The following is a 25,116-nucleotide window of genomic DNA, read 5'->3' as shown; positions in this document are numbered from 1 at the left end:
TACAGGCAACTATACACCAATAAAATGGACAACGTAGAAGAAATGGACAAATTCTTAGAAAGGTACAATCTCCCAAGACTGAACCGAAAAGAAATAGAAAATCTGAATTACCGTACTGAAATTGAATCAGTAATTTTAAAACTCCCAACAAACCAAAGTACAGGACCAGATGGCTTCACAGGTGAATGCTACCAAACATTTAAAGAAGAGTTAACATCTGTCCTTCTGAAACTATTCCAGGGACTTGCAGAGGAAGGAACACTTCCAAACTCACTCTGTGAGGCTCCATCACGCTAATACCAAAACCAGATGAAGATATCACAAAAAAAGAAAATTACAGGCCAGTATCACTGATGAACATAGATACAAAAATCCTCAACAAAATACTAGCAAACAGAATCCAACAATACATTAAGAGGGTTATACACCATGACCAAGTGGGATTTATCCCAGGAATGCAAGGATTTTTCAGTATCCACAAATCAATCAATGTGATACACCACAGTAACAAACTGAAGAATAAAAACAATATGATCATCTCAATAGATGCAGAAAAAGCTTTTGATAAAATTCAACATCAGTTTACAATAAGGACTCTCCAGAAAGTGGTCATAGAGGAAACATACCTCAATATAATAAAGACCATATATGACAAACCCACAACTAACATCATACTCAATGGTGAAATGCTAAAAGCATTCCCTCTAAGATCAAGAACAAGACAAGGATGCCCACTCTTGCCACTTTTATTCACCATAGTTTTGGAAATCCTAGCCACAGCAATTAAAGAAAAAATAAAAGGAATCCAAATTGGAAAGGAAGAAGTAAAACTGTCATTGTCTGCAGGTGGCCTGATACTATATATAGAACATTCTAAAGATGCTACCAGAAAACAAACCAATACCATACAGTCTTGATGGCTATAGTTTTTAGTATATTTTGAAATTAGGTAGAGTAACTCTTTCAGCTTTGTTGTTCTTCAAAAATTTTTGGCTATTCTAGGTTCTTTGCCTTTCCATATACATTTTAGGATCAGCTTGTCAAATTGTATGAAAAACCTTGCTGGGATTTTGATAGAGAGTGCATTGAATATATAGGTCAATCTGGGGATAATTGCCATATTAACAATATTGAGTCTTCGAATCCATGGATGTGGTATGTCTTTCCATTTATTAGGTCTTCTTTGATTTCTGTATGTAATGTTTTGTAGCTTTCAGTATACAGGTCTTGCACATCTTTTATTGACTACAATGAGTCTAGGTGTGGATCTCTTTTTTTAATCTTAATTGGGGTTTATTGAGCTTCTTTTATAAATTAAGGGTTTTTTTCATGAAATTTAGGCAGTTTGGGGCCATATTTTCTTCAAATATTTTTTCTTCCCCATTTTTCCTTTCCTCCCTTTCCAGAAATCTCATTATATGTATGTTGGTACATTTGGTGTTGTGCCACAGGTCTCTGAGTGTCTGTTTTTTTTCAAAAATATTTTCTCTATTTTCTCCAGATGAGATTATTTCTATTGCTGTAGTTTAAGTTCACAGATTCTTTCTTGTGCCATCTCAAATCTCTAGAATTTCCATTTGGTTCTTTTTAAAATTGTCTATTTCTCCACAGACATTCCCCATTTGGTAAGTCATTGTCATCACATTTTTCTTTAATTCCTTGAACAATAATTTCTTTTAACTTGTTGAACATATTTAAAGAGCTTCTTTGAAATCTTCGTCTGCTGTATGCAACATCTAAACCTATTCAGAGTCAGTTTCTATTGACTACTATTTTCCCCTGAGTATATGTCAGTGGGGTTTTTTTTGTTTGTTTGTTTTTTATGATGTCTTACAATATTTTTGTTAAACTGGACATTTTAGATTAATGTATTGCAACAACTCTGGGTTTTGATTCCCTTTTCAACAATATTGTTGTAATTTTTAAAATAACTTGCCTGGACCTAAATTGTGTAATCTGTCTCCCCCACATTGCGTGATTGTTGATGTCTCTGCTCAGTTTTTTAATTCTGATTTTTTTTTTTTTAACTTCTTTTGGCCATGCCTTGCAGCATGTGGGATCTTAGTTCCCCGACCAGGGATCAAACCCATGTCCCCTGCATTGGAAGCGCAGAGTCTTAACCACTGGACTGCCAGGGAAGTCCCTTTTAATTCTGATTTTTACCTTTTAACCTGGCTTCATAGAGCTTTCCCATGTGTCTGCATAGTTTACTGGTCAGTTAATGATTTAAACTTTCATCCTCTGCTGATGGATCTGTGTGTGGGTTGGGGAGTGCATTCAAAGTTCAGTCAGATTTCAAATCTACCTTGGTTTTCACTTTATGGTAAGCTGTCTCAGATTTTTTCCCACACATGTATACATATATGTTTCCCAGTAAGCCAAGGATGTTTGGAGAGCTTATCTAGCCATTCTATAGCTGTCTCATTTTCAGGTTCTTCCTGTCAGATTTCTGACTGTTCCACTCCTGGCTGCATCTAGGACCTCAATCCCAGAACAGCAGAGCTGTGGGTTTCCCCCATTCATCTCTTGCTGAGTCTAATACTTTTTTAAAAATTTATTTATTTATTTTTTCGATACCTGGGCCTCTTACTGCTGTGGCTTCTCCCGTTGCGGAGCACAGGCTCTGGACGCGCAGGCTCAGCGGCCATGGCTCACGGGCCCAGCCACTCCGCAGCATGTGGGATCTTCCCGGACCGGGGCACGAACCCATGTCCCCTGCATCGGCAGGCAGACTCTCAACCACTGCGCCACCAGGGAAGCCCTAAATTTATTTTTAAAAATTTTATTTAGTTTTTTGAGTCTACTACTTTTATTGACAGTGCTGCTAGACTGGATTATCAACTACTGCTCTAAATCAAGTCCATCTCCTCTGGTACCAAGATCCTTTTTCCTCATGATCCTGGTAAAACTACTGCACTGATTGATCTGAGAGGGGAGTTAGGAGCAGCCACAAGCAAGAAAACTACAAATTCCTCTTTTTACCCAAATTTCTAGCTGCTTATAATAAACAAATACTCTTCAATTTATTGTGCATTTTGGTTGATTTCCAGGGCTCTGAAATGGTTGCTTTTGACAATTTTTGTCCATTTTATACTTACATTGGGGGAAGAGGATTTTCCAACTCCTTATTCCATCATAGCCAAAATTCCCATCTCTCTTATTGCTAAAATAATTGTAATCAGAGTATATAGTCTGTACATTACCTATTCTTTGAATTTTGAGATTTGCTATATGGCCTAGTAAGTGGTCAATTTTTATAAAGTTTCCACCTGTACTTGAAAAGATGAAATTCTCTGATTTTGGGATGCAGAATTTTCTGATTTGGCTATTAAATCAAGCCTCCTACTTCAAGCATTATAAATCTTTACTAATTTTTCATCTGCTTAATATGCCAATAATAAAAAAGAGAGTTGTGTTAAAATTCCCTCCTATCATAGGGAAGTTATAATGTTTGCCATACAGTTCTATCTATTTCTCTTTACTATTATCTGGGTCCTAGTTATCAGCCTCACAAGTCTAGAACTGTGCTATCTTCCTGGTGAGTTGAATCATTTCTAAACATATAATGACCTTCTTCACCCCTAATAATTCTTTTATCTTAAAGTCTATTTTGTCTGCTGTTTGTATAGCAATACCAGCTTTCTTTTAGTTAGAATTTGCTTGGTATATTTCTTTCCTATTGTTTTACTTCAATCCTTCCATATTGTTACATTTTAAGTATGGCTTGCTAAAGTAAGCTGAATTTCCTGCTTCCTAATCTGATTATCTTTATTTTAACTAGTGATGTGGTCCATTAACATTTATTATGATTATGGATGTATTTGGGCTTGTTTCTAATGCCTTATATAGTTTTATTTTTCTTATGCTTCTTATTTCTCCTTTCTTGATTTTTTTTATTGAGATTTTATTTGCCTTTATGTTCTTATTCCTTTTGTTTCTTTCTACTGGTTTACAAGCTGTATCCTCTATTTCTGTTATTGAAATTTGACCATTCATGCTTAAAATCTAATGTTAATCAGTATTTTAACACTTTTCCTGAATAATACAAGGACCTGAGACCACTTTAACTCTGGTTACCCATTCTGAAGTACATGCTTTTTTCCAATTATTTAAATATCTTTTTAAAAATTCCACAGAATATGCATTGTTTTTATTTTATTCCCAGGTTTCTCCGTTTTGGCACTATTGACAGTTTAGGCCAGATAACGCTTTGTTCTGGAAGGTACGAGTACTCTCCTGGGTATTGAAGGATGATGAGCAGCATCTCTGGCTTCTACCCACTAAGAACCTAGTAGCATGCTTATCCCCTGCCCAACGGTAAAACCAGAATTTTCTACAGACATTACCAAATGTTCCCTGGGGGCAAAAGTGCCCTCAGTTGAGAACCACTGTTGTATACAGACAATGTTTACTTACAATTACCTATGATTTTAGCTATTTCTTTGCTCACTTCTCTTTTTTAATTTTTATTTTAATTAATTAATTAATTAATTTGGCTGCACCATGCGGCTTGCGGGATCTCAGTTCCCTGACCAGGAATTGAACCCAGGCCACGGCAGTGAAAGCCCGGAATCATTTTGCTCGCTTCTTTCATTTCCTACCTCCCTTTTGGCAGCATTGGCATCGTTTTCTTTCTCTCTGATGTATTTCTTATTTCCTCTGTGAAAAATTATTGGTAGTAAATAGTTTTGTTCACTCTTATTTTTGAAAGATAATTTTATTGGATACACAATTGTAGGTTCATAGTTCTGTCCTCTCAGTAATTTGATCATGATATCTTATTGTAGTTTGACTGTCATTATTGCTATTGAGAAGTTTTCTGAAAGCCAATCTCTAGTTATTGTATAAGGATTTCTCTTTTATCTCTGGCTGTATTCAGCTCTTCTCTTTGTTTTTTCTCTTCTACAGTTTCATTACACTGTATGAAAAGGGATTACATTTTGTTTTGGCTCATGTTGTGCTTACTGTAGTATCTAGATTCATGTTGTCTTTCATCAGTGATAGAAAAATTTCAACCCAAATCCATTGAATATTGCCTCTCCTCTATTCTCTTCATTTGTTCTCTCTAGTGCTCTCATTAGGTGTATATTTGACTTTCTTTTACTTGACTTTCTCTCTCTCTCTCTTTTTATTTTTGGTTGTCAAATAACCCTTTATTAAATTATTTTTCTTTGCAGTTCTTAACTAGCTGGACATTCCATCACACCACTGTTGATGTCATCTGTGATGTCGTAAGGGTGGTGGCCATCAACATTGCAGCCCACAGACTGGGCAGTTCCCAGGATCTCTTGAATGGTTCCAGAGAGTTCTCTAGCTAAAGATCAATGCCTCATCTGTCAGGCATTGTTGACAATCTAATCAAAAGTGATGTTTCCACTATGCTTAATGTTTTTCTGCTTCTTTCTGTCTCTTGGCGGTTCCTCAAGGGCTTTGATGATCAGGGAAGAGGCAGAAGGTATCACCTCAATCTGGGCCTGTCTATTTTGAATGGTCAGTTTCATTGTAATCCTCAGACCCTTCCAATCACCAGTTGCCGTGGAGCAACTTGGATGCCTTGGATGTCATCACCAACCTTTTTTGGAGAGAGACCCAGGGGGCCGATCTTGGGGGCCAGGGCAGATGTGGCACCAATCTCCCCACTGGTGCACCTCAGGTATACGGCTTTGATCTCGCTGGGGTCGAACTTAGGCGGCATGGTGGAGGCCTCTGGTGTCGGATGAAACCAGATTCAGGATGACTGAAGAAAGTTGCACCTTGGCCTCCTCCGAGCCAAGAGCCAAAAGCTCTTTCTCTTTATTTTCTCTGTGCCACAGTCTAGGCACTTCTTCAGATACATCTCTGATTCACAGATTCTCTCTTCAGATGAGTCTAATAGGATGTTTATTTCATCCAGTGAGTTTTAAACTTAGGCAATTACGTTTTTCATTTATAAAGATTCTATTTGGTTCTCTTTTAAATCTGCCTGATCACTCTAGATCATCTATTGCTCATTTTTAATTCTACTCTTTTATTTCTTTAAACAATTCACATATACTAATTTTATATTCTATACCTAAAATATTAATATCTGAGATCTTTGGGGGGGCTTTATCAGTTATTTAATTTCTGTTGACTTTCATAATTATGATTTGTTTCCTTATGTGTTTAGTGATCTTTGACTGTGAACTGATATTTAGCTGATTTTAATCTGGGAATCCTAAGTTCCTTCTGACTTGGTACTACTTTAGCCATTGAATTTATTTCAATTATTGTATTTTTTAATTGTCACAGTTATTTGGTTCTTTTTCACATCTCTTTTCATTTTTTAAGCACATCTTTTATTCTTGTAATATCAATATATTAAACATTTAAAAAAATATTTATGTATTTATTTGGCTACACCAGGTCTTAGTTGCAGCATGTGGGATCTTTGCTGCTGCATGCAGGATCTTTAGTTGTGGCATTCTGGAACTTTAGTTGCAGCATGAGAACTCTTAGTTGGCGGCATGTGGGATCTAGTTCCCTGGCCAGGGGTCAAACCTTGGCCCCCTGTATTGGGAGCACAGAGCCTTAGCCACTGGACCATGAGGGAAGTCCCATTAAACATTAAAATATATTATCTGATGATTCTGGTATCTGAAATCTTTGTAGGTCTTATTCTGATGTCTGTTGTGCCTTGTTTCCTTTGGTGTTTAGCAATTTAAAAAATTATAATCCATTTTCTTTGAAACTTTGGTGAAGTTCTTTGAGGTTTCAGATGACATTGGGTTTCTACACAAATTATTGGCATTTGATTCTCTCAGGCACCTAGAGAACATTAACAGTCTAGGAACTACTTAAACTAAATTCTAACCTTGAGGCTTTCTAGTCTACTCAGAGTGATTTGGGGCATATGAGTGGTATTTGTAGTTACATATTTTCTGGGAAAATTTCTTCATTTTTTGCCTTCCATTAAGCAGTTTTCCTAGCAATCCTGGGGGTGGGGTGGGGGTTGAGGATGCTTTTGTTATATATGATTCATTTTTTAAAAAAACTTTATTTACTAATAATTATAGTTAACAGGAAGTTGCAAAGCAAGTACAGTGAGGGTCAGTGTAATCTTTACCCAGTTTCCTATAATGGTTCTATCTGTATTATTGAAGTACAATATCAAAACCAAGAAATTGACACTGGAACAATGTGTGTGTGTGTGTGTGTGTGTGTGTGTGTGTGTCGTTCTACACCATTTTATGGCATATGTAGATTCATGTAATCACCACCACAATCAAGATACAGAACTATTGCATCGTCACAAAGATCTCCATGCTATCTAACCTTCTTACCCCACAGCGATCAGTAATCTCTTCTCCATCTTTATAATTTTGTCCTTTTGTGAATGTTGTATAAATGGAATCACACAGTATGTGACCTTTTGAAAATTGCTTCTTTTCACTAAGCATAATGCACTTGTGACCCATCTAAGTTGTTGTGTATATCAATAGTAAATTCCTATTAACTGCTTAGTAATGTTTCATATTAAGGATATACTGCAGTGTATTTAATCATTCACTTATTGAAGGACGTTTAGGTTTTTCTAGTTTGGGGATGTTACAAGTAAAGCTTTTATGAACATCTGTGAACAGGTTTTTGTGTGGACTTATGTTTTCATTTCTCTGGGATAAATGCCTAGAAGTGTGATTGCTGGGTTATATCGTAAGTGTATGTATGTTCACATATGTTTTTAAGAAACTGTATCTCTGCTGTTCCATGGTTACACACTTAGAATTGCTGTGTCTCCTTGGTGGATTTACCCTTATAATTATGTTATGTTCTTCACTGTCCCTGGTAATTTTCTTTGCTCTTAAGTCTACTTTATCTGATATTAATGTAGCCAGTTCTGCTTTCTTTTCCTTTTTTCCCCCCTATTCCAGCTTTTCTTTTGATTAATGTTACCATGGTATGTCTTTTGCCATCCTTTTACTTACTTTTTTTAAAAATATTTATTTATTTATTTGGTTGTGCCAGGTCTTAGTTGCAGCAGGTGTGCTCCTTAGTTGCGGCTCGCCAGCTCCTTAGTTCTGGCATGCGAACTCTTAGTTGTGGCATGCATGTGGGGTCAGTTCCCTGACCAGGGATTGAACCCAGGCCCCCTGCATTGGGAGCACAGAGTCTTAACCACTGTGCCACCAGGGAAGTCCCCATCCTTTTACTTTCAATCTACCTATATCATATTTGAAATGAACTATGTATATATGAACTATGCAGCTAGGTCTTGAGTCTGACTCAATTTTAGAGTACAGCCCTGAAGCTCCAGCTTTATGAGTGTCTCCCCACACACACTCAAGCAGGCTTTGTTCTTCAAGCCTCTGAAGGCCTATGAAACCACAGAAATCCATATTGAATGTTACCAATTTGACAAATACCCTTAAGATGAGAGGCAGCTTTTGTGCTCCAGTTATCTAAGTTCCTATCTTCACACTCAGTCCTTGACCTATGCATTTTCTCTCTTTAATAATTTTCAGTGGGAAGGTTGGTGTGTGCATGTAATCTGCCACGTTGCTGGAGAGCCAGTATAATCCTCAAAACAACTCTCTGATAAGGTATTATTGCTCTCATCTTACAGATCATGAAAATGTATGACATTGTGAGACATGATATAATATAATGGAAACACATGAGTTTTGAGGCAGGCCGACCTAGGCTTGAATTTTTGACTCCTCACTTAGTTAGCTGTGTAACTTTGGGCAATTTATTTAATCTTTTTAAAACTCAGTTTATTCACCCATATTATAATATTTCTTATAGTGTTGTTGGGGCATTAAATGAGAAATACATTAAAATGCTTAGTATTTTATTTAGTACCTAGCCCTGAATAAATAGTAGTTGCTCCTATCATCATTGTTCTAACTGTTGTAAAAGATTCAATAACCTGCCCGTGGTAATTCAGCTAGTACATGGCCAGGCTGAGATTCAGACTTAGGTCTGTGATTCTAAAGCCCATGCTCTTTTTCCTGCACCATGTCACTTTCCTTATCTTCCTTAGAAAATATTCACAGAGAAAAAAAGAAAAATAATAATTCACAGACTTTTCATACATTTATTTCTATCCTGTCTGAATAATCCACAAATATTTAAATGGCTAGGTTTGGTAGAGAATAGAAAAAAAAGAGTCTCAGCACTTGATCTCATATATTGCTAAACAGACTTCAGTTCCCTCAGGAGCAGATTGTATTTAATGTAGTACTTAAATATTCAGGCTTTAGAATAAAGAAAAAACTTAAACTTGAGTCCCAGCTTCTCAACCTCTAAGATTCACAATTCCTGGTCTGTTAAATGGGAATAACAACATTAACTCCCTAATAGGAATATTGGGAGGATAAGATAAAATAAAGTAATATATTTAGAACAGGGCCTAAAACATGGTAAATGCTCCCAAATGGTAGCTGCTGTTATTACCAAAGGCAGAGACTGTTTTCTACATTTTTCATTCCTCCCATTAGTTCAGTCAGTCAACGATTTGTGCCTCTTTGTGCACTAAAGAAAATACATGGCAATCAACCTGTTTGATACTAAACAGTGCACTAAATAAAAAGTATACTAAATTTGATTCCTTATAGCCAGAAGCTTATTATTTAAGATAAGCAAATCTGCTACAGAGCTTGCTTCATCACCTAAGAGTCTCAGAAACTACAGAAATACTTGGAACCATCATTCTCTCTGAGAATGTCTAAAGGTTTAAGTATCTTGGCATGTATAACAAAAGAAGTCTCTATTTCTGCTTTGGAAGATAATTTTCTCTCGCCCACAAGCAAGAAAAAAAACACAGAAAATTTAAAAAGACATTTCCTTTTCACTGGTTTATAAAGACCTGTTGTTCAAACTCATGATATAAAGAGATAAAGACATACATATTCACCCTCTGCCAATCATCAGGAAAATCTGTGTCAACAAAATTCAGATCATAATTACCTTTTTCTGTTGTTCTTCCCCATCCACTTATAAAACACTTCGTGTTTCGGTTCAGTCTTTGGAAAACACCAAAAGGTAGACAGATAGGCTGAATATAATCATTATATCTCACTGCTTTTTTTAAATGAAAAAGCGCAATATCATTTTCATAAGATTCCACATCGAAGTCTGGATGGATAATGATTGCTTTAACTTTCATCATCTTGGAGTGTGGCTGACGCCCACCTATATTATTAGTTCCAATCACAACTCTCCACATTACAGGATCTCTGAAAGAAAGTAAATGTTCTTATCTTAAACAGGTATTTAACTAAGTAAATATTCTTAATCTCCCACTAGTTTTTGTTTTTCTCATGTTAGATTAATAACAAAAAAATTAATCCTACTTTCATGTGACAAAGTCATAGCAAGTAAAAACCTAAATATTGTGATGTAGGAAAAGAGAAAAAGATCAATGGGACAGAAAGTCCCAAACGGATTCAAGTACATGAGAATTTAATATATGGTAGCAATTCTTACCAATGGACAAATGGATGAATTATTCAATAAATGGTATTGGGACAACTAGCTAACTAACAAACTAGTTTGAAAAGTGAAATAAAATTAAATCCCTGAAAAATTATTAAACACTAAAATAAACTCCAAATGGATTAAATATTTAAATGCACGAATCTTTTAAATAAAGACTTCCTATCTTTTAGAGATACGTAAAGTGGTATGTCTGAGATTTCTTTCAAAATAATTAGAGGGGGAGTTGGCAAGAATAAAGATGAAACAAGATCAGCCATGAGTTGATAAACTGAAGCTGCATATTATGCATATGGGAATTCATTAAACTATTTACTTTTACAAATTTTTGAAATTTTAGAATGAAACATTTGGATATTAAATTAGGATGAGAAGTTTAAAAATTAAACCAGAAAGAAAATATAGATGAATACATAACATTGTTATGGAAAGGATGCCACCAGGGAAGCCCAAATTTGCCTTTTTGTAATTCTATTTGAGCAAGTTGGAACATTCCACTGGACTATATCTCAGTGAGAAAGGACTTTATAAAGCATGACACTAAATATAAAAGAAGCAACTAATGGATCTTGACGTCTTTAAAAGCAAAAAGCAAGCAGAAATCAAACCAAACCAAAGAAGTCTTCTGTAGGTCAAAAATCAACAATTAAAACCCCAAGTGGTTAATACTTATTGCATGTGAAATTTACAAATGCCGAAATTCCTTTCACCCTTCAAATTGGCAGAGTGTGTGTATTTAATGATTATGCTCAGTGCAGACAAGAGTCAGAGGAACAAAGTTACTCTTATTCACTGAGGAAAATATAAATAGATAGGCACTCTGGCAGCATGTACCAATAGCCTATAAAAGGTGCATTGATTTTGACACTGCAATTCTACTTCCTAGAATTTATTCCAAGGAAATAGAAGATAATTAGCTATCTTAAAATTGGACTAGGTAACCTCTAAAAAGGTTTGTAAAAATGTTTATACAGTCCTAGTTCTATTGTGTTTAAAAAGAAATTGTAGCTTAAATGCTTTAAGCTGCTTTAAAAAAATGATGTTTGGGCTTCCCTGGTGGCGCAGTGGGAGTCCGCCTGCCGATGCAGGGGACGCGGGTTCGTGCCCCGGTCCAGGAGGATCCCACGTGCCGCAGAGCGGCTGGGCCCGTGAGCCATGGCCGCTGAGCCTGTGCGTCCGGAGCCTGTGCTCCACAACGGGAGAGGCCACAACAGTGAGAGGCCCACGTACCGCAAAAAAAAAAAAAAAAAAAAAAAAAAAAAAAAAATGTTTCTTTTCCAAATGTATACAATTTATCTTTCTTGAATTAAAATTTTTTCCCGTTTTATTCAGAAATAATTGACATACATCACTAAGTTTAACGTGTACTGCATGTTGGTTTGATTTACATATATTGTAAAGCGATTACCACAATAGTTTTAGTTAACGTCCATTATCTCATATAGATACAATAAAAAGGAAAGCTGGTGATGAAAACTCTTAGGATCTACTCTCTTAACAATTTTCCTATATCATACAGCAGTGTTAACTATAGTCATCATGTTGTACATTACATTCCTAGTCCTTATTTCTCTTATAAGGGAAGTTTGTACCATTTGACCACCTTCCTCCAATATCCCCTCCCCCCACATCCTGCCTCTGGTAACCAACCACAAATCCCATCTCTTTCTCTAAATTTGGTGGGGAATTTTTGTTTGTTTATTTTTATTTGTTTCTACTTATAACTGAGATCCTGCAGTATTTATTTGTCTTTTTTTGTCTGACTTATTTCACTTAGCATGATGCCTTCACGGTCCATCCTCAATGTCACAGATGGTAGGATTTCCTCATTATTTATGGCTGAATTACACACACACACACACACACACACACACACACACACACACACACACCCCACGTCGTCTTTATCCATTCATCTATCAGTGGACACTTAGATTATTTCCGTGTCTTAGCTGTTGTAAATAATGCTGCTATGAAATGCGGTGCAGATATTTTTTCAAGTTAGTGTTTTCATTTCTTTTGGATATATTCCCAGAAGTAGAATTGCTGGATCTTGTGATAGTACTATTTTTAAGTTTTTGAGGAACCTCCATACTGTTTTCCATAGTGGATATACCAATTTACACACTCCCATCAGTGGTGCACAAGTGTTCCCTTTCCTCCACATCCTCCCCTTGATGATGGCCATTGTGAGGTGATATTTCATTGCAGTTTTAATTTGCATTTCCCTAATGACTAGTGAGTTGAGCATCTTTTCACTTACCTGTTGGCCATTCATATATCTTCTTTGGAAAAATGTCGATTCAGATCCTTTACCCATTTTTAAAATTGGATTATTTATTTTTTTGCTATTGAGTTGTATGAGTTCTTTATATATTTTGGATATTAACGCCTTATCAAATAGATGATGTGCAAATATTTTTCCCATAGGTTATCTTTTCACTTTGTTCATATTTTCTTTTTCTGTGTGGTTTTTTTAGTTTGATGTAGTCCCACTTGTTTATTTTTTATTTTGTTGCTTGTGCTTTAGGTGTGATTTCCAAAAAATCATTACCAAGACCTATGTCAAGGAGGTCTTTTTCCTGTGTTTTCTTCTAGGAATTTCATGGTTTCAGGTCCTACATTTAAGTCGTTAATCCATTTTGAGTTAATTTTTGTTAATGGGGTCAAGTTTCATTCTTTTCCATGTGAATATCCAATTTTCCCAGCACCATTTATTGAAGAGACATTCTTTTCTCCACTGAGTATGCTTGGCTCTCTTGTCAATTATTAGTTGACTGTATGTGCTTGGGGTTTTTTTCTGGGCTATCAATTCTGTTCCATAGTCTATTTGTTTTTATGCCAGCACCATACTGTTCTAATTACTATAGCTTTATAGTATATCTTGAAATCAGGAAGTGCGATGCCTCTGTTTTTTTTGTTCTTTGGATTCAGGATTTCTTTGGCTATTCAGGGTCTTTTTTGATTTCACATAATTTTTAAGGGTGTTTTGTCTATTTCTGCAAAAAGTGCCATTGGAATCTTGATAGGGATTGCACTGAACCTATAGATGGCTTTTGGTAGTACTGACAGTTGAATAATATTAATTCTTCCAATCCGTGAACATACCTTTCCATTTGCTAGTGTCTTCTTTATTCCTAAGTATTTTATTGTTTCTGATGCTGTTGTAAATGTAATCAATTCTTTTATTTCTTTTTCAGAGAATTCATTGTTAGTGTATAGAAATGCTATTGATTTTTGCGTGCTAATTTTGTACCCTGCAACTGAATTCTTGGATTAGTTCTAATGGTTTTTTGGTTGTGTCTTGGGATTTTCTATATATAAAATCATGTCACTTGCAAATAGAAACAATTTTACTTCTTTTCCAGTTCTCATACCTTTTATTTCTTTTACTTGCCTTATTATTATTATTTTTTTGTGGTACGCGGGCCTCTCACTGTTGTGGACTCTCCTGTTGCGGAGCACAGGCTCCAGACGCGCAGGCTCAGCGGCCATGGCTCATGGGCCCAGCTGCTCTGCGGCGTGTGGGATCTTCCTGGACCAGGGCATGAACCCGTGTCCCCTGCATCAGCAGGCGGACTCTCAACCACTGCGCCACCAGGGAAGCCCTACTTGCCTTATTTTTTTAAAAAATATTTATTTATTTATTTATTTTGGCTGTGCCAGGTCTTAGTTGTGGCATGCGGGATCTTTAGTTGTGAAATGTGGGCTCTTAGTTGCGGCATGCCTGTGGGATCTAGTCCCCTGACCAGGGATCGAACCCAGGCCCCCTGCATTGGGAGTGTGGAGTCTTACCCACTGGACCACCAGAGAAGTCCCTCTTTTACTTACCTTATTGCTCTAGCTAGGACTTCCAGTACTATGTTGAATGGGAGTGCGAGAGTGGGCAGCCTTGTCTTGTTCCTGATCTTAGAGGAAAAGCTTGCAACCTTTCAGCATTGAGTATGATGTTAGCTGTGGGCTTGTCATGTATGGTCTTTCTTATGTTGAGATATGTTCCTTCTATGCCTAATTTCCTAAGTATTTTATCATGAATGGATGTTGAATTTTGTCAAATGCTTTTTCTGTGGCTATTGAGATGATCATATGATTCTTTTCTTTCATTCTATTAATGTAATGTATCACATTGATTGATTTGCACATGTTGAACTATCCTTGCCTCCCAGGGAGAAATCCCACTTGATCATGGTGAACAATGCATCCTTTTAATGTGCTGCTGAATTTGGTTTGCTAGTGTTTTGTTGAGAATGCTGCATATATATTCATCAAGGATATTGTTCTGTAGTTTTCTTTTCTAGTAATGTCCTTATCTGTCTTTGGTATTTGTAATGCTGGACCTTGTAAAATGAGTTTTGGGAGGTTCCTTCCTCTTCAATTTTTTGGAAGAGTTTGAGAAGGACTGGTGTTAATTCTTCTTTAAACATTTGATAAAATTCACCAATGAGCCGTCTGGTCCTGGGGTTTTCTTCTTTGGGAAATTTTTGATTACTGACTCAACTCCTTACTAGTAATTGATCTATTTAGATTTTCTGTTTCTTTCTGATTCAGTCTTGGTAGGTTGTATGTTTCTAAGATTTTTTTCATTACTTCTAGGTTATCCAGTTTGTTGGCATCTGGTTGTTTACAGTAGCCTCTTACGACCCTTTGTATTTCTGTGGTATAAGTTGTAATGTCTCCTTTTTCATTTATAAGTTTGTTGATTTGGGTCCTCCCTCTTCTTTTCCTTGGTAAAGCTAGCTAAGGGTTTGTCAGTTTTGTCTATCTTTTCAAAGAACCAAGTGTTATTTCGGTTAATCTTTTATTTTTATTATTATTTTATTTATTTTTGGCTGCATTGGGTCTTCGTTGCTGCGTGCGGGCTTTCTCTAGTTGTGGCGAGCGGGGGCTACTCTTCGTTGCAGTGCACAGGCTTCTCATTGCAGTGGCTTCTCTTGTTGTGGAGCACAGGTTGTAGGCACACAGACTTCAGTAGTTGCAGCACGCGGGCTCAGTAGTTGCGGCACGCAGGCCCTAGAGCACGCAGGCTTCAGTAGTTATGGCGTATGGGCTCAGTAGTTGCAGTGCACAGGCTCTAGGGTGTGTGGGCTCTGTAGTTGTGGCGCACAGGCTTAGTTGCTCTGTGGCATGTGGAATCTTCCCAGACCAGGGATCGAGCCCATGTCCCCTGCATTCGCAGGTAGATTCTCAACCACTGTGCCACCAGGGAAGTCCCTGGTTAATCTTTTATATTGTTTTTTTGTTATCTATTTAATTTATTACTGCTCTAATCTTTATTATTTCCTTCCTTCTAATTTTAGGGTCATCTTTTTCTAGTTCTTTAAGGTGTAGAGGTAGGTCGTTTATTTGGGATCGTCTTGCTTCTTTTTTTCTTTATTTTTTGCGGTACGCGGGCCTCTCGCTGTTGTGGCCTCTCCCGTTGCGGAGCACAGGCTCCGGACGTGCAGGCTCAGCGGCCATGGCTCACGGGCCCAGCCGCTCCATGGCATGTGGGATCTTCCCAGACCGGGGCACGAACCCGCGTCCCCTGCATCGGCAGGCAGACTCTCAACCACTGCGCCACCAGGGAAGCCCTGTCTTGCTTCTTAATGTATGCATTTATTGCTCTGAACTTCCCTCTTAAAACTGCTTTTGCTGCATAAGTTGTGTTTCCATTTTTGTCTCAAGATACTTTTTAATTTCTTCTTTGATCCACTGGTTCTTTTTTTTTAGGAGAGAGTGTTGTTTAATTTCCATGTAGTCATGAATTTTCCAGTTTCCCTCTTTTATTGATTTCTACTTTCATGCCATTGTGGTCAGAGAAGATCCTTGGTATGGTTTCAGTCTTCTTGAAGTTGCTAAGACTTGTTTTGTGGCCTAACATATGGTCTGTCCTCGAAAATGTTCTATGTGTACTTGAGAAATACTCTGCTGCTGTTGGTTGGAATGTTCTGCGTATGTCTCTTAAGTCCACCTTGGTCTACAGTGTTATTTAAATCTGCTATTTCCTTACTGATTCTCTATCTGGATGATCTGTCCGTTGTTGAGAGTGGGATATTAAAGTCCCCAACTATTATCAAATTGCTGTTTATTTCTCCCTTTAACTCTGTTAGTTTTTGCTTTATATATCTAGGTGCTCCAACGTTGGATGCATAACTATTTACAATTGTTATATCTTCTTGATGGATTGACCCCTTTACCGTTGTGTGGTGACCTTTTTTTGTTTCTTTTTACCATTTACATTTAAAGTCTATTTTGTCTAATATAAGTACAACTACCCCTGCTTTTTTGGGGTTACCATTTGCTTGAATGTCTTTTTCTATCCCTTCACTCTCAGTCTATGTGTGCCTTTAAAGCTAAAGTGAGTCCCTTGTAGGCAGCATATTGTTGGACAAAGACTTTTCTGAGCAAACAAAAGCTGAGAGAGTTCATTACCACTAGACTAGCCTTACAAGAAATGCTAAAGGAAGTTCTTTGACTGAAAGTAAAAGGACACTAATTAACATCATAAAGACATTAAAAGGTAGTGCAAAACTCACTGGTAATGGTAAATATATAGCCAAACTTAGATTCTGTAATTTGGTAATAGTGGTGCATAATTTACTTACAACTTTAAAAGTTAAAGGAATTAATATAGTAAAAATAACTATAACAACACTAATCTATTAGTTACACATTATAAAAAATATGTAAATCATAACAGCAATAACCTAAAATGTAAGGTGGAGGAGAAGCAAAAGTGTAAAGTTTAGGAATTCTATTGAAGTTAAGTTGCTAACAGCTTAAAATAGTGTGTTATAATTTTAAGATAGTTTATGTAAGCTTCTTGATAACCTCAAGGTAAAAACCTGTAGGAATTACACAAAAGGACTTGATAAAGAAATCAAAGCATACTGATACCAAAAGACATCAAAACACAAAAAAGACAGCAGGCTAAGAAACAGGGAACAGTGGATCCAGAAAACAATTAATAAATGGTGATAGTAAGTCCTTACCTAGCAATAATTACTTTAAATGTAAACAGATTAAATTCTCCAATCAAAAGACATAGAATGGCTAAATCAACTTATATTACTTACCTATTTCAATTTATATTCAGACCGTGAGATTAAAAAACAGGTTATATACACTGAAAAGTACAAAACATTGCTGAAAGAAATTAAAGAAGACAAATAAATGGAAAGACATCCCTTGTTCATGTATTGGAAGACTTAATATTGTTAAAATGACAGTACTACCCAGAATGATCTATAGCTTCAATGAAATATCTATAAAAATCCCAGTGATGCTTTTGCAGAAATAAGAAACCCATCCTAAGATTCATATGGAATATCAAAAGACCCCAAATAGCCAAAATAATCTTGAAAAAGAAGAATAAAGTTGGAGGACCATACCTCCTGATTTCAAAACTTACTGAAAAGCTACAATAACTGAAACAGTGTGATACTAGCATAAGGGCAGATATATATACCAATGGAAAATAGAGAGCCCAGAAATACACCCTTGCATATGTGGCCAATTGATTTTCAACAAGAGTGCCAAGATAATTCAATGGAGAAAGGAAAGGCTTTTCAACAAATGGTGCTGGGAGAATTGGATATCTACATACAAAAGAATGAAATTGGACCCTTATACCATATGCAAAAGTTAACTCAAAATAGATCAAAGACCAAAATATAAGAATAAAGCTATAAAACTCTTAGAAGAAAACACAGAAAAGCTTCATGATATTGGATTTGGCAGTGATTCTTGGGTATGACACCAAAAGCACAGGCAACAAAAGAAAAAAATAGATAAATTGGACTTGATCAAAATTAAAAACTTGTGCATCAAAGGACACTTTCAAGAGAGTGAAAAGACAACCCACAGAATTGGAGAAAATATTTGTATATCATATATTTGACAAGGGATTAATATCTAGGATATATAAAGCACTCCTACAGCTCAACATCCACAAAAAATCCAGACAGCCGAGTTCAAAAATGGGCAAAGGACTTGAATAGACGTTTCTCCACAGAAGAAATATAGGACTGCCCTGTTGGTCCAGTAGTTAAGAATCCGTGCTTCCACTGCAGGGGGCACGGGTTCGATCCCTGGTCCAGGAGCTAAGATCCTGCATGCCACATGGTGTGGCCAAAAATAAAATAAACCTTAAAAAAACAGAAGAAATACAAATGGCCAGAAATCACATGGAAAGATGCTCAACATCACTAATCATTAGGGAAATGTGACTCAAAACCACAATGAGGGACTTCCCTGGTGGCGCAGTGGTTAAGAATCCACCTGCCAATGCAGGGGACCATGGGTTCAAGCCCTGGTCCGGGAAGATCCCACATGCTGTGGAGCACCTAAGACCATGCGCCACAACTACTGAGCCTGTGCTGTAGAGCCTGTGAGCCACAACTACTGAGCCGGAGCGCCTAGAGCCCATGCTCCGCAGCGAGAGAAGCACCGCAATGAGAAGCCCATGAACCGCAACGAAAAGTAGCCCCCACTCGCCGCAACTAGAGAAAGCCTGCGCGCAGCAATGAAGACCCAACGCAGCCAAAAATAAATAAATTAATTAAAACAACAGAACCACAATGAGATACCACTTCATGCTCATTCAGATAGTTACCATAGTAATAGTGTAAGTAATGAACTAGGGATATGGAGACTGGTATTCTGAACCTACTTCTCATCAGTGGGGAGTATTGGGGGACAAAAAGAAGCAAATTTAAGAGATACCGCACAGAGAGAGTCAGCTAACTGTCGAGGTAATGGGACTGTTGGTGAGGCTGTTATCTGAGAAAATAGAGAAGGGATAGAATTAGAGGGAAGATTTTTTTTTTAATAAGATGGGAATTTAAACTTTATACCTGATTTTGACCACTTCCAGATTTAGCATGCCATAATAACACTTAGAACAGTTGATAGTCAGTTTTTAAAAATTAATTATTTTTGCCCGTGTTGGGTCTTCGTTCTGTGCGCAGGCTTTCTCTAGTTGCAGCGAGCAGGGGCTACTCTTTGTTGCGATGTGTGGGCTTCTCATTGCGATGGCTTCTCAATGGAGCACGGGCTCTAGGCAGGCTCAGTAGTTGTGGCTCTTAGGCTCTAGAGAACAGGCTCAGTAGTTGTGGCACACGGGCTTAGTTGCTCCGCGGCGTGTGGGATCTTCCTGGGCCAGGGCTCGAACCCATGTCCCCTGCATTGGCAGGCGGATTCTTAACCTCTACGCCACCAGGGTAGTCCCAGTTGATAGTCATTTGACTAAAAACACAAGTTATTTATAAACCACTTAGTATGTATTCACTTTTGTATATAGATTGTAATCCAAGAAAAACAAAATGGTAAATTAAAAGTTCAGATGTCTTAGATAAGACTTGATTTCTGGGCTTCAGAAAGATGTGGAAACTTTTCCTGAAGAAAATTTTCTTTCTTGCTGCTAAACGTGTCTTCCTTGCTTTGATGCGGGCTTGTTTCTCCATTCTCAGTCTGGCGAAGCGTTTCACCTGGGGCACTGCAAAGAATCGTTTTCTAGTGTTTCCTTTATTTAGGTACCAAGGTATAGGCCACTGCTTGAACTTGTGCCAGATGATTCTTCCAAAGATGTCTCTTCTCCAAGAACCAGGTAGGTCTAGCTTTTTCTTGACCAGTCTGAAGAATTCTGAGGGCATCTTCCCTTTCCTGGACAACTTTATCTAATGTATCCATGGAATCTACTACCTTTTCTAACTGCTTCAGACTTGGCATTGGCAATCTCTGCTGCTTAGCCTCCTGCTCTAGAGTTAGGAGCATGTTTCTTTCAGGAGAACATACCAAAGTTTATGTAAATCTTCATTACTTTTGTTCCTTAATTGCTGACAGGTCCATGAAGCTCCCTGTGCTAGCAGGGGCCTGAGGACTTATTAACAACCTGAAAGCCTTCAGGGCTGCAGAGACTGTTCTCTAGAGGAAAGAGTTTAAAAGTTCATGTTTGGACTTGTTGGGAATGTGACTCCAGTATATACGTATAGTAGGGAGCTGGAAATACGACTCAGCTGGAGAGACTTGGGAGTTGCCAGGACATGGTGACTCCTAAAACAGAAGTAGATGAGACATCTCTAGGGAACAGTACAGATGATAAGGCAAGAGGATAGAAGGTGGAACTCTTGAAAATACTGCCACTTAAAAGAAGACAAAGACTCAAGGAATAAGGAAAAAAATTTTTTTAAGGTAGAGAATAGTGGTGTCTTAAAAATCAAGAAAAGAGATCAGAGGGAATTCCCTGGCAGTCCAGTGGCTAGGAATCCGAGCTTTCACTGCTGAGGGCCCGGGTTCAATTCCTGGTTGGAACTAAGATCCCACAAGCCGTGCGGCATGGCCAAAAAAAAAAAAAAAAAAAAAAAAAGATGTAGAACAGCAGTCAACTTTGCCAAATGTTATACAGATGAAATAGGATGGGGATTGAGTAGAGGTCATTGGATTTGGCATAGAGGTGGGTCTTTAATAGTGTGTTCTGGCTACAAAAATCAGACTGCAATTGGGATTTTATGAGTCAATGCAGGTGAAGCAAAAGGGAGTCTTTCTTTCAAGGAGTCTAGTAGTGAAAGGAAGAATAGAAACAGGTAGGGTTGGTTTGTTTGCTAAATAACGATGAGGTGACCTAAACATGCTTGAAGGCTGTAGGGAAGAAGCAAGAGGAAAATATTGAAAAATACTAAAGAGACAATGAGGTGTAATGAAACAGCTATAGACTTGAGACTAGGTTTAAATCAATAGGTTGCCACTTTACAGCAATGTGGTCTTGGGAAAATTACCAAATATCTCTGATCTCTGACTCCTCAGGTGTGAAATGGAGATAACAGCTATCTCAGAGGGCTACTGGGAGGGCTTTTTTTAAATACAGAGTTATATGTAACATTCTTAAACAGTACCTAATCTCAGAGCGGGTCTTTCATGTTATAAGAAGGAATAAGGGATAACTGATGGTGCAAGGTTTAGGAAATGAGGGGGAACAGGAATAGAAGTGGCAGAGTCTTCTGAGACAGGAGGTACTCCTGAAAAATACAGACTATGCCTCAGTAATGTCGACTTCCTCAGCACCTAGCCCAGTCCCTAGCATATAATATACATTTAGTAAATGTTTGTTGAGTAAAGGGGTAAAAATATCAATAAGATTTAGCCTTGAGAATTGTTAAGTGGAATATTAATATTATCTTCAAATGCTTGGAAGAGTAATGAGGTTTAATATATATGGCTTCAGAAGGCAGAATGAAAATCAAGACACTTAGTTCAACATAAGGAAAGGCTTTCTAAGAAATAAAGCTGCACAAAACTTAAATGAAATTCTTTCCAAGGTAGCAGTTCATCATCACAAGAGGTGTTTCAAGTAGAGAGCCAAATGATATAGTTATGGTTATGTGTGTGGATTTTCATTATGACACACCTGGATTTGATCCCTGATTTCACTGTTTTCCAGTCAGGGTCTCCCTACAGTAGAGTGGTTGTGAAGAGTAGTGGAAATTGTGTCTGAAAATATGCCTGACTCAATGCATTAAAGCAATAATTATTTCAGACTAGAGAACCCTTTACTTCAATATTTTAAGAAGGATTCATATACAGGACAGAGAATTGAACCACACCTTTATAATACCTCTTTGAACTCTAAGATTTTATGACAATATAACAAAGCTATATTATTTGACCAAGGTAGTATATCTAGTAGGTTCTGGAATCTTACTTAAAGCCACTGTACCACAAAGTGTCAGAGGAGGACTAGTATACAGGTCGCCCCTCTCCAAATGCATTGTTCTCCCCACGTGTCAAAGGAACAGACTAGGGCTTCCCTGGTGGCGCAGTGGTTGAGAGTCCGCCTGCCGATGCAGGGGACGTGGGTTCGTGCCCCGGTCCGGGAAGATCCCACATGCCGCGGAGCAGCTGGGCCCGTGAGCCATGGCCGCTGATCCTGCGTGTCTGGAGCCTGTGCTCCGCAACGGGAGAAGCCACAGCAGTGAGAGGCCCGCGTACCGCAAAAAAAAAAAGGAACAGACTAGTAAAGGCCCAATATCAGGACTTAATAGGTGAGAAGAGCTTTTCCAAGAATCTTCAAATCATACCAAGCAGGCTTTTCCTTCCTTGGTTTAAGGTTTGAAAGCTGTTGAAAAGCAGTTTTTAAAGACAGCATTTTAGGAACGAGTTGTAAGACACCCACACCTGAAAGACCAGAATTGATTTCTAACTCTGAAGCTGTTTTCTACATCTTTTTCTATACCCTTGGGTTTATACCTCAATAGCTTCCCATTTTTCTGATCTCTAGTCCTCAAGAGGCCAACTTATGGAACTGAAATGCATGTTTTTTAAATGTGGTAAACAGATTAAAAGATTAAAACCTTAGGAACCCCATCAGGCCAGTTACCCTCAGTTGAATTTTGAAGTTGTTGTTAGTTTTTCTTAGAGACTTTTCATTCTTCTCCCAGATAGCTCATAAAAATTAGAGACTAAAGAGAGACTGTATGACAGGTACCACGGTTTTCCACAGTATTTATCTTAGAGCTTCATTTTAAATGTTAGGAGGGTCATAAAGTTCTATTACAACTGTGGTAAATCTATTTCTCCAAGACTGACATCATCCATAGACTCAATAAATATTTATTATGTCTCCTGTAAAGTAGGCCAACTCCTGTATTAGTACCAGAAATACAAAATAAAACATGTAGTCCTTGTCTTCATGGACTTGTCTCACCATGATCTAATGGTGAGAAAGACAAATACATGATTACAATACAGTAATTTTTAAAGCTAAAAGAAATGCTATTTACTATTTAAAGCAAGGTCCAACAAACTACAACCCACAGGCCAAATCTGGCCTGTCTCCTATTTTAATATAGCCCATAAACAAAGAATGTTTTTTACACTTTTAAATGGTTGGGGAAAACCCAAAATGACAAAATAGGATTTTGTTCAGATATCAGTGTTCATAAATAGTTTTATTGCATCACAGCACACTCATTCAGTGATGTATCATCTATGACCACTTTGGTTCTACTGTGACAGAGTTGAGTCTGGCCTGCAAAGCCTAAAATATTTACTGTCTTTACAGAAAACGTTTGTTGACCTCTGACTTAAAGGATTTATTTCAACAAATATTCAGTGTACTATTCAGTGTAAGGCATTATGGCTACCTGGAAACATATCGCTTAACTGAACATGGCTGAAGTCAAGTGGTCCTCCGCCACTTCAAAATATCCCCCAAGAGCATAAAATAAGAGTTCTGTTCTGAATACATACCTAGTGTCCTTATTAGTGCAGTGGGCAGCCGTGAGGACCCATCTATTTTTCACTAAGCTTCCCGCACATACATGAGCACGATATCTGCCAGATTGAATCTGTAGGCTAACTAGCCATGGCCATGCGCCAATTTGAGCTTCTGTGCCCCCTACAATCCGAGACCCCTGGAACATACTTGCAAGTGGTGCTGTTCCACAATCTAAAAATAAAAATGATACATTATTTGGACTGAACATATTATTATATGTATTACTTTATAATCTTAACACGTTAATGTAATATTTGAAATCCCTATTTAAAAAACGCATAAAGCAAGCTGGATACCTAAGCCATGCCCATATTTTGAAAAAAGATCTTAGAGAGCTAAGACAAACATGCCTTAATTGCTTACTCACAAATAGAAAGACATTAAATCAGCACAATTCATCCATTTTAAAACTCTTCTCCTGAGAAGTATAACCATGAGGCAAGTTTCTCTGGCCAGGTATCGTATTTTTCCCCCGTGTGAAACGGCCACTAAAAGAGCCTGGGACTGGTCAACCAAGAGCTACAAGTTCTAATACTTGCCATTTAACTTGTTGGGTTAATTCTTCTTAACTGTAGTATGAAAAAGTCACCTAACAGCCCTTTCATCTTTGAATTCCGATGAATTATTAGTCTGTAAAATGGGAATGACAAAGCCCAGAATGTTTTGAGGCGCATATACAGACGCAGAAGTGTATGGCATTTTTACTGTTAGTACTACTACTCCAGTCATTAAAATCGGGCTGCTTGGATCCGTAAATTTTTAGTTAAAGGCAGCTGGAAAAACAGAAAAGGAGGGCCCCAAATTCAAATACTACTTAAGTGGGGAAAAGGCAAGGACGACTGTCCAAAGAGAAGAACGAACAGATACTGCCCTTTGCGTTCAACCCTTCCTCTTCCGGGGCCTGGGGCTCCTTCTGCGCCCTGAGCCTCCCACTCATGGCTTCGGGCCACCTCCGACCTCCGGCCTGTTCCCGCGAGGAGCCATGCCCACTCCTTTCAGAGAGTGGGTAGTGTTCTGAGCATATGAGAGCGCCCCCCAGAAACAACAGCGCTGCGCTCAGGAGTCCCAGCCCCATGTCGGAACTCCTGGTGGGCAAGATGGCGGCAGGCATTTCCTGCCCGCCCCCCCTGCCCCCTTCCCCCAGCCCGCGAGCCTGTGGGCCCTCGGCCTGAGCAGCCCGGCAGAGGAGGTAGGCGAGGTGGGCGACGCGGGAGCTCTGCGGCTGGCTAGGTGCAGGGGGCGGGGTGGGGGGCAACGTCACACAACCGAAGTAGGCGAGGGGTTTTGATGGGGGCTGAGGCCTGTGAGGCTGCGGAAGTGCCCGGATGAGTCAAGGCCTCAGCCGGTGTTCTGGTTACGCGACCAATGAAATGTCTCACCCTCAGCCAGGATCTGGGGATTCGCTAACT

At 38.2% G+C, this 25,116-nt stretch overlaps 1 protein-coding gene and 2 pseudogenes across 3 annotated transcripts in view; all 3 read right to left on the bottom strand.

Annotated features, from left to right (window-relative positions):
- Window positions 1-23,915, bottom strand: part of TMPRSS12 (transmembrane serine protease 12) — a gene marked incomplete at both ends in the record, with an annotated part of 36,160 nt that extends 12,245 nt beyond the window's left edge. Inside the window, 2 exons of the mRNA XM_082850580.1 lie at window positions 9,928-10,196; window positions 23,680-23,915. Coding sequence (XP_082706706.1) covers window positions 9,928-10,196; window positions 23,680-23,915 — 505 coding nt within the window. The remainder of the gene's footprint in view (window positions 1-9,927; window positions 10,197-23,679) is intronic.
- LOC309969044 (large ribosomal subunit protein uL11-like) lies at window positions 5,181-5,695 on the bottom strand (annotated as a pseudogene). The gene has a single exon. The product of its transcript is annotated as a large ribosomal subunit protein uL11-like (transcript).
- Window positions 19,783-20,285, bottom strand: LOC309969048 (large ribosomal subunit protein uL29m-like; annotated as a pseudogene). The gene has a single exon. The product of its transcript is annotated as a large ribosomal subunit protein uL29m-like (transcript).
- Window positions 23,916-25,116: the final 1,201 nt, after the last annotated feature.

This window comes from Leucopleurus acutus, assembly GCF_964270905.1.
Source record: "Leucopleurus acutus genome assembly, chromosome: 11".
In the NCBI taxonomy this organism is placed as follows: domain Eukaryota; kingdom Metazoa; phylum Chordata; class Mammalia; order Artiodactyla; family Delphinidae; genus Leucopleurus; species Leucopleurus acutus.
Note: the sequence above shows the minus strand (reverse complement) of the source record. Positions and strands in the feature narration are given on the sequence as shown.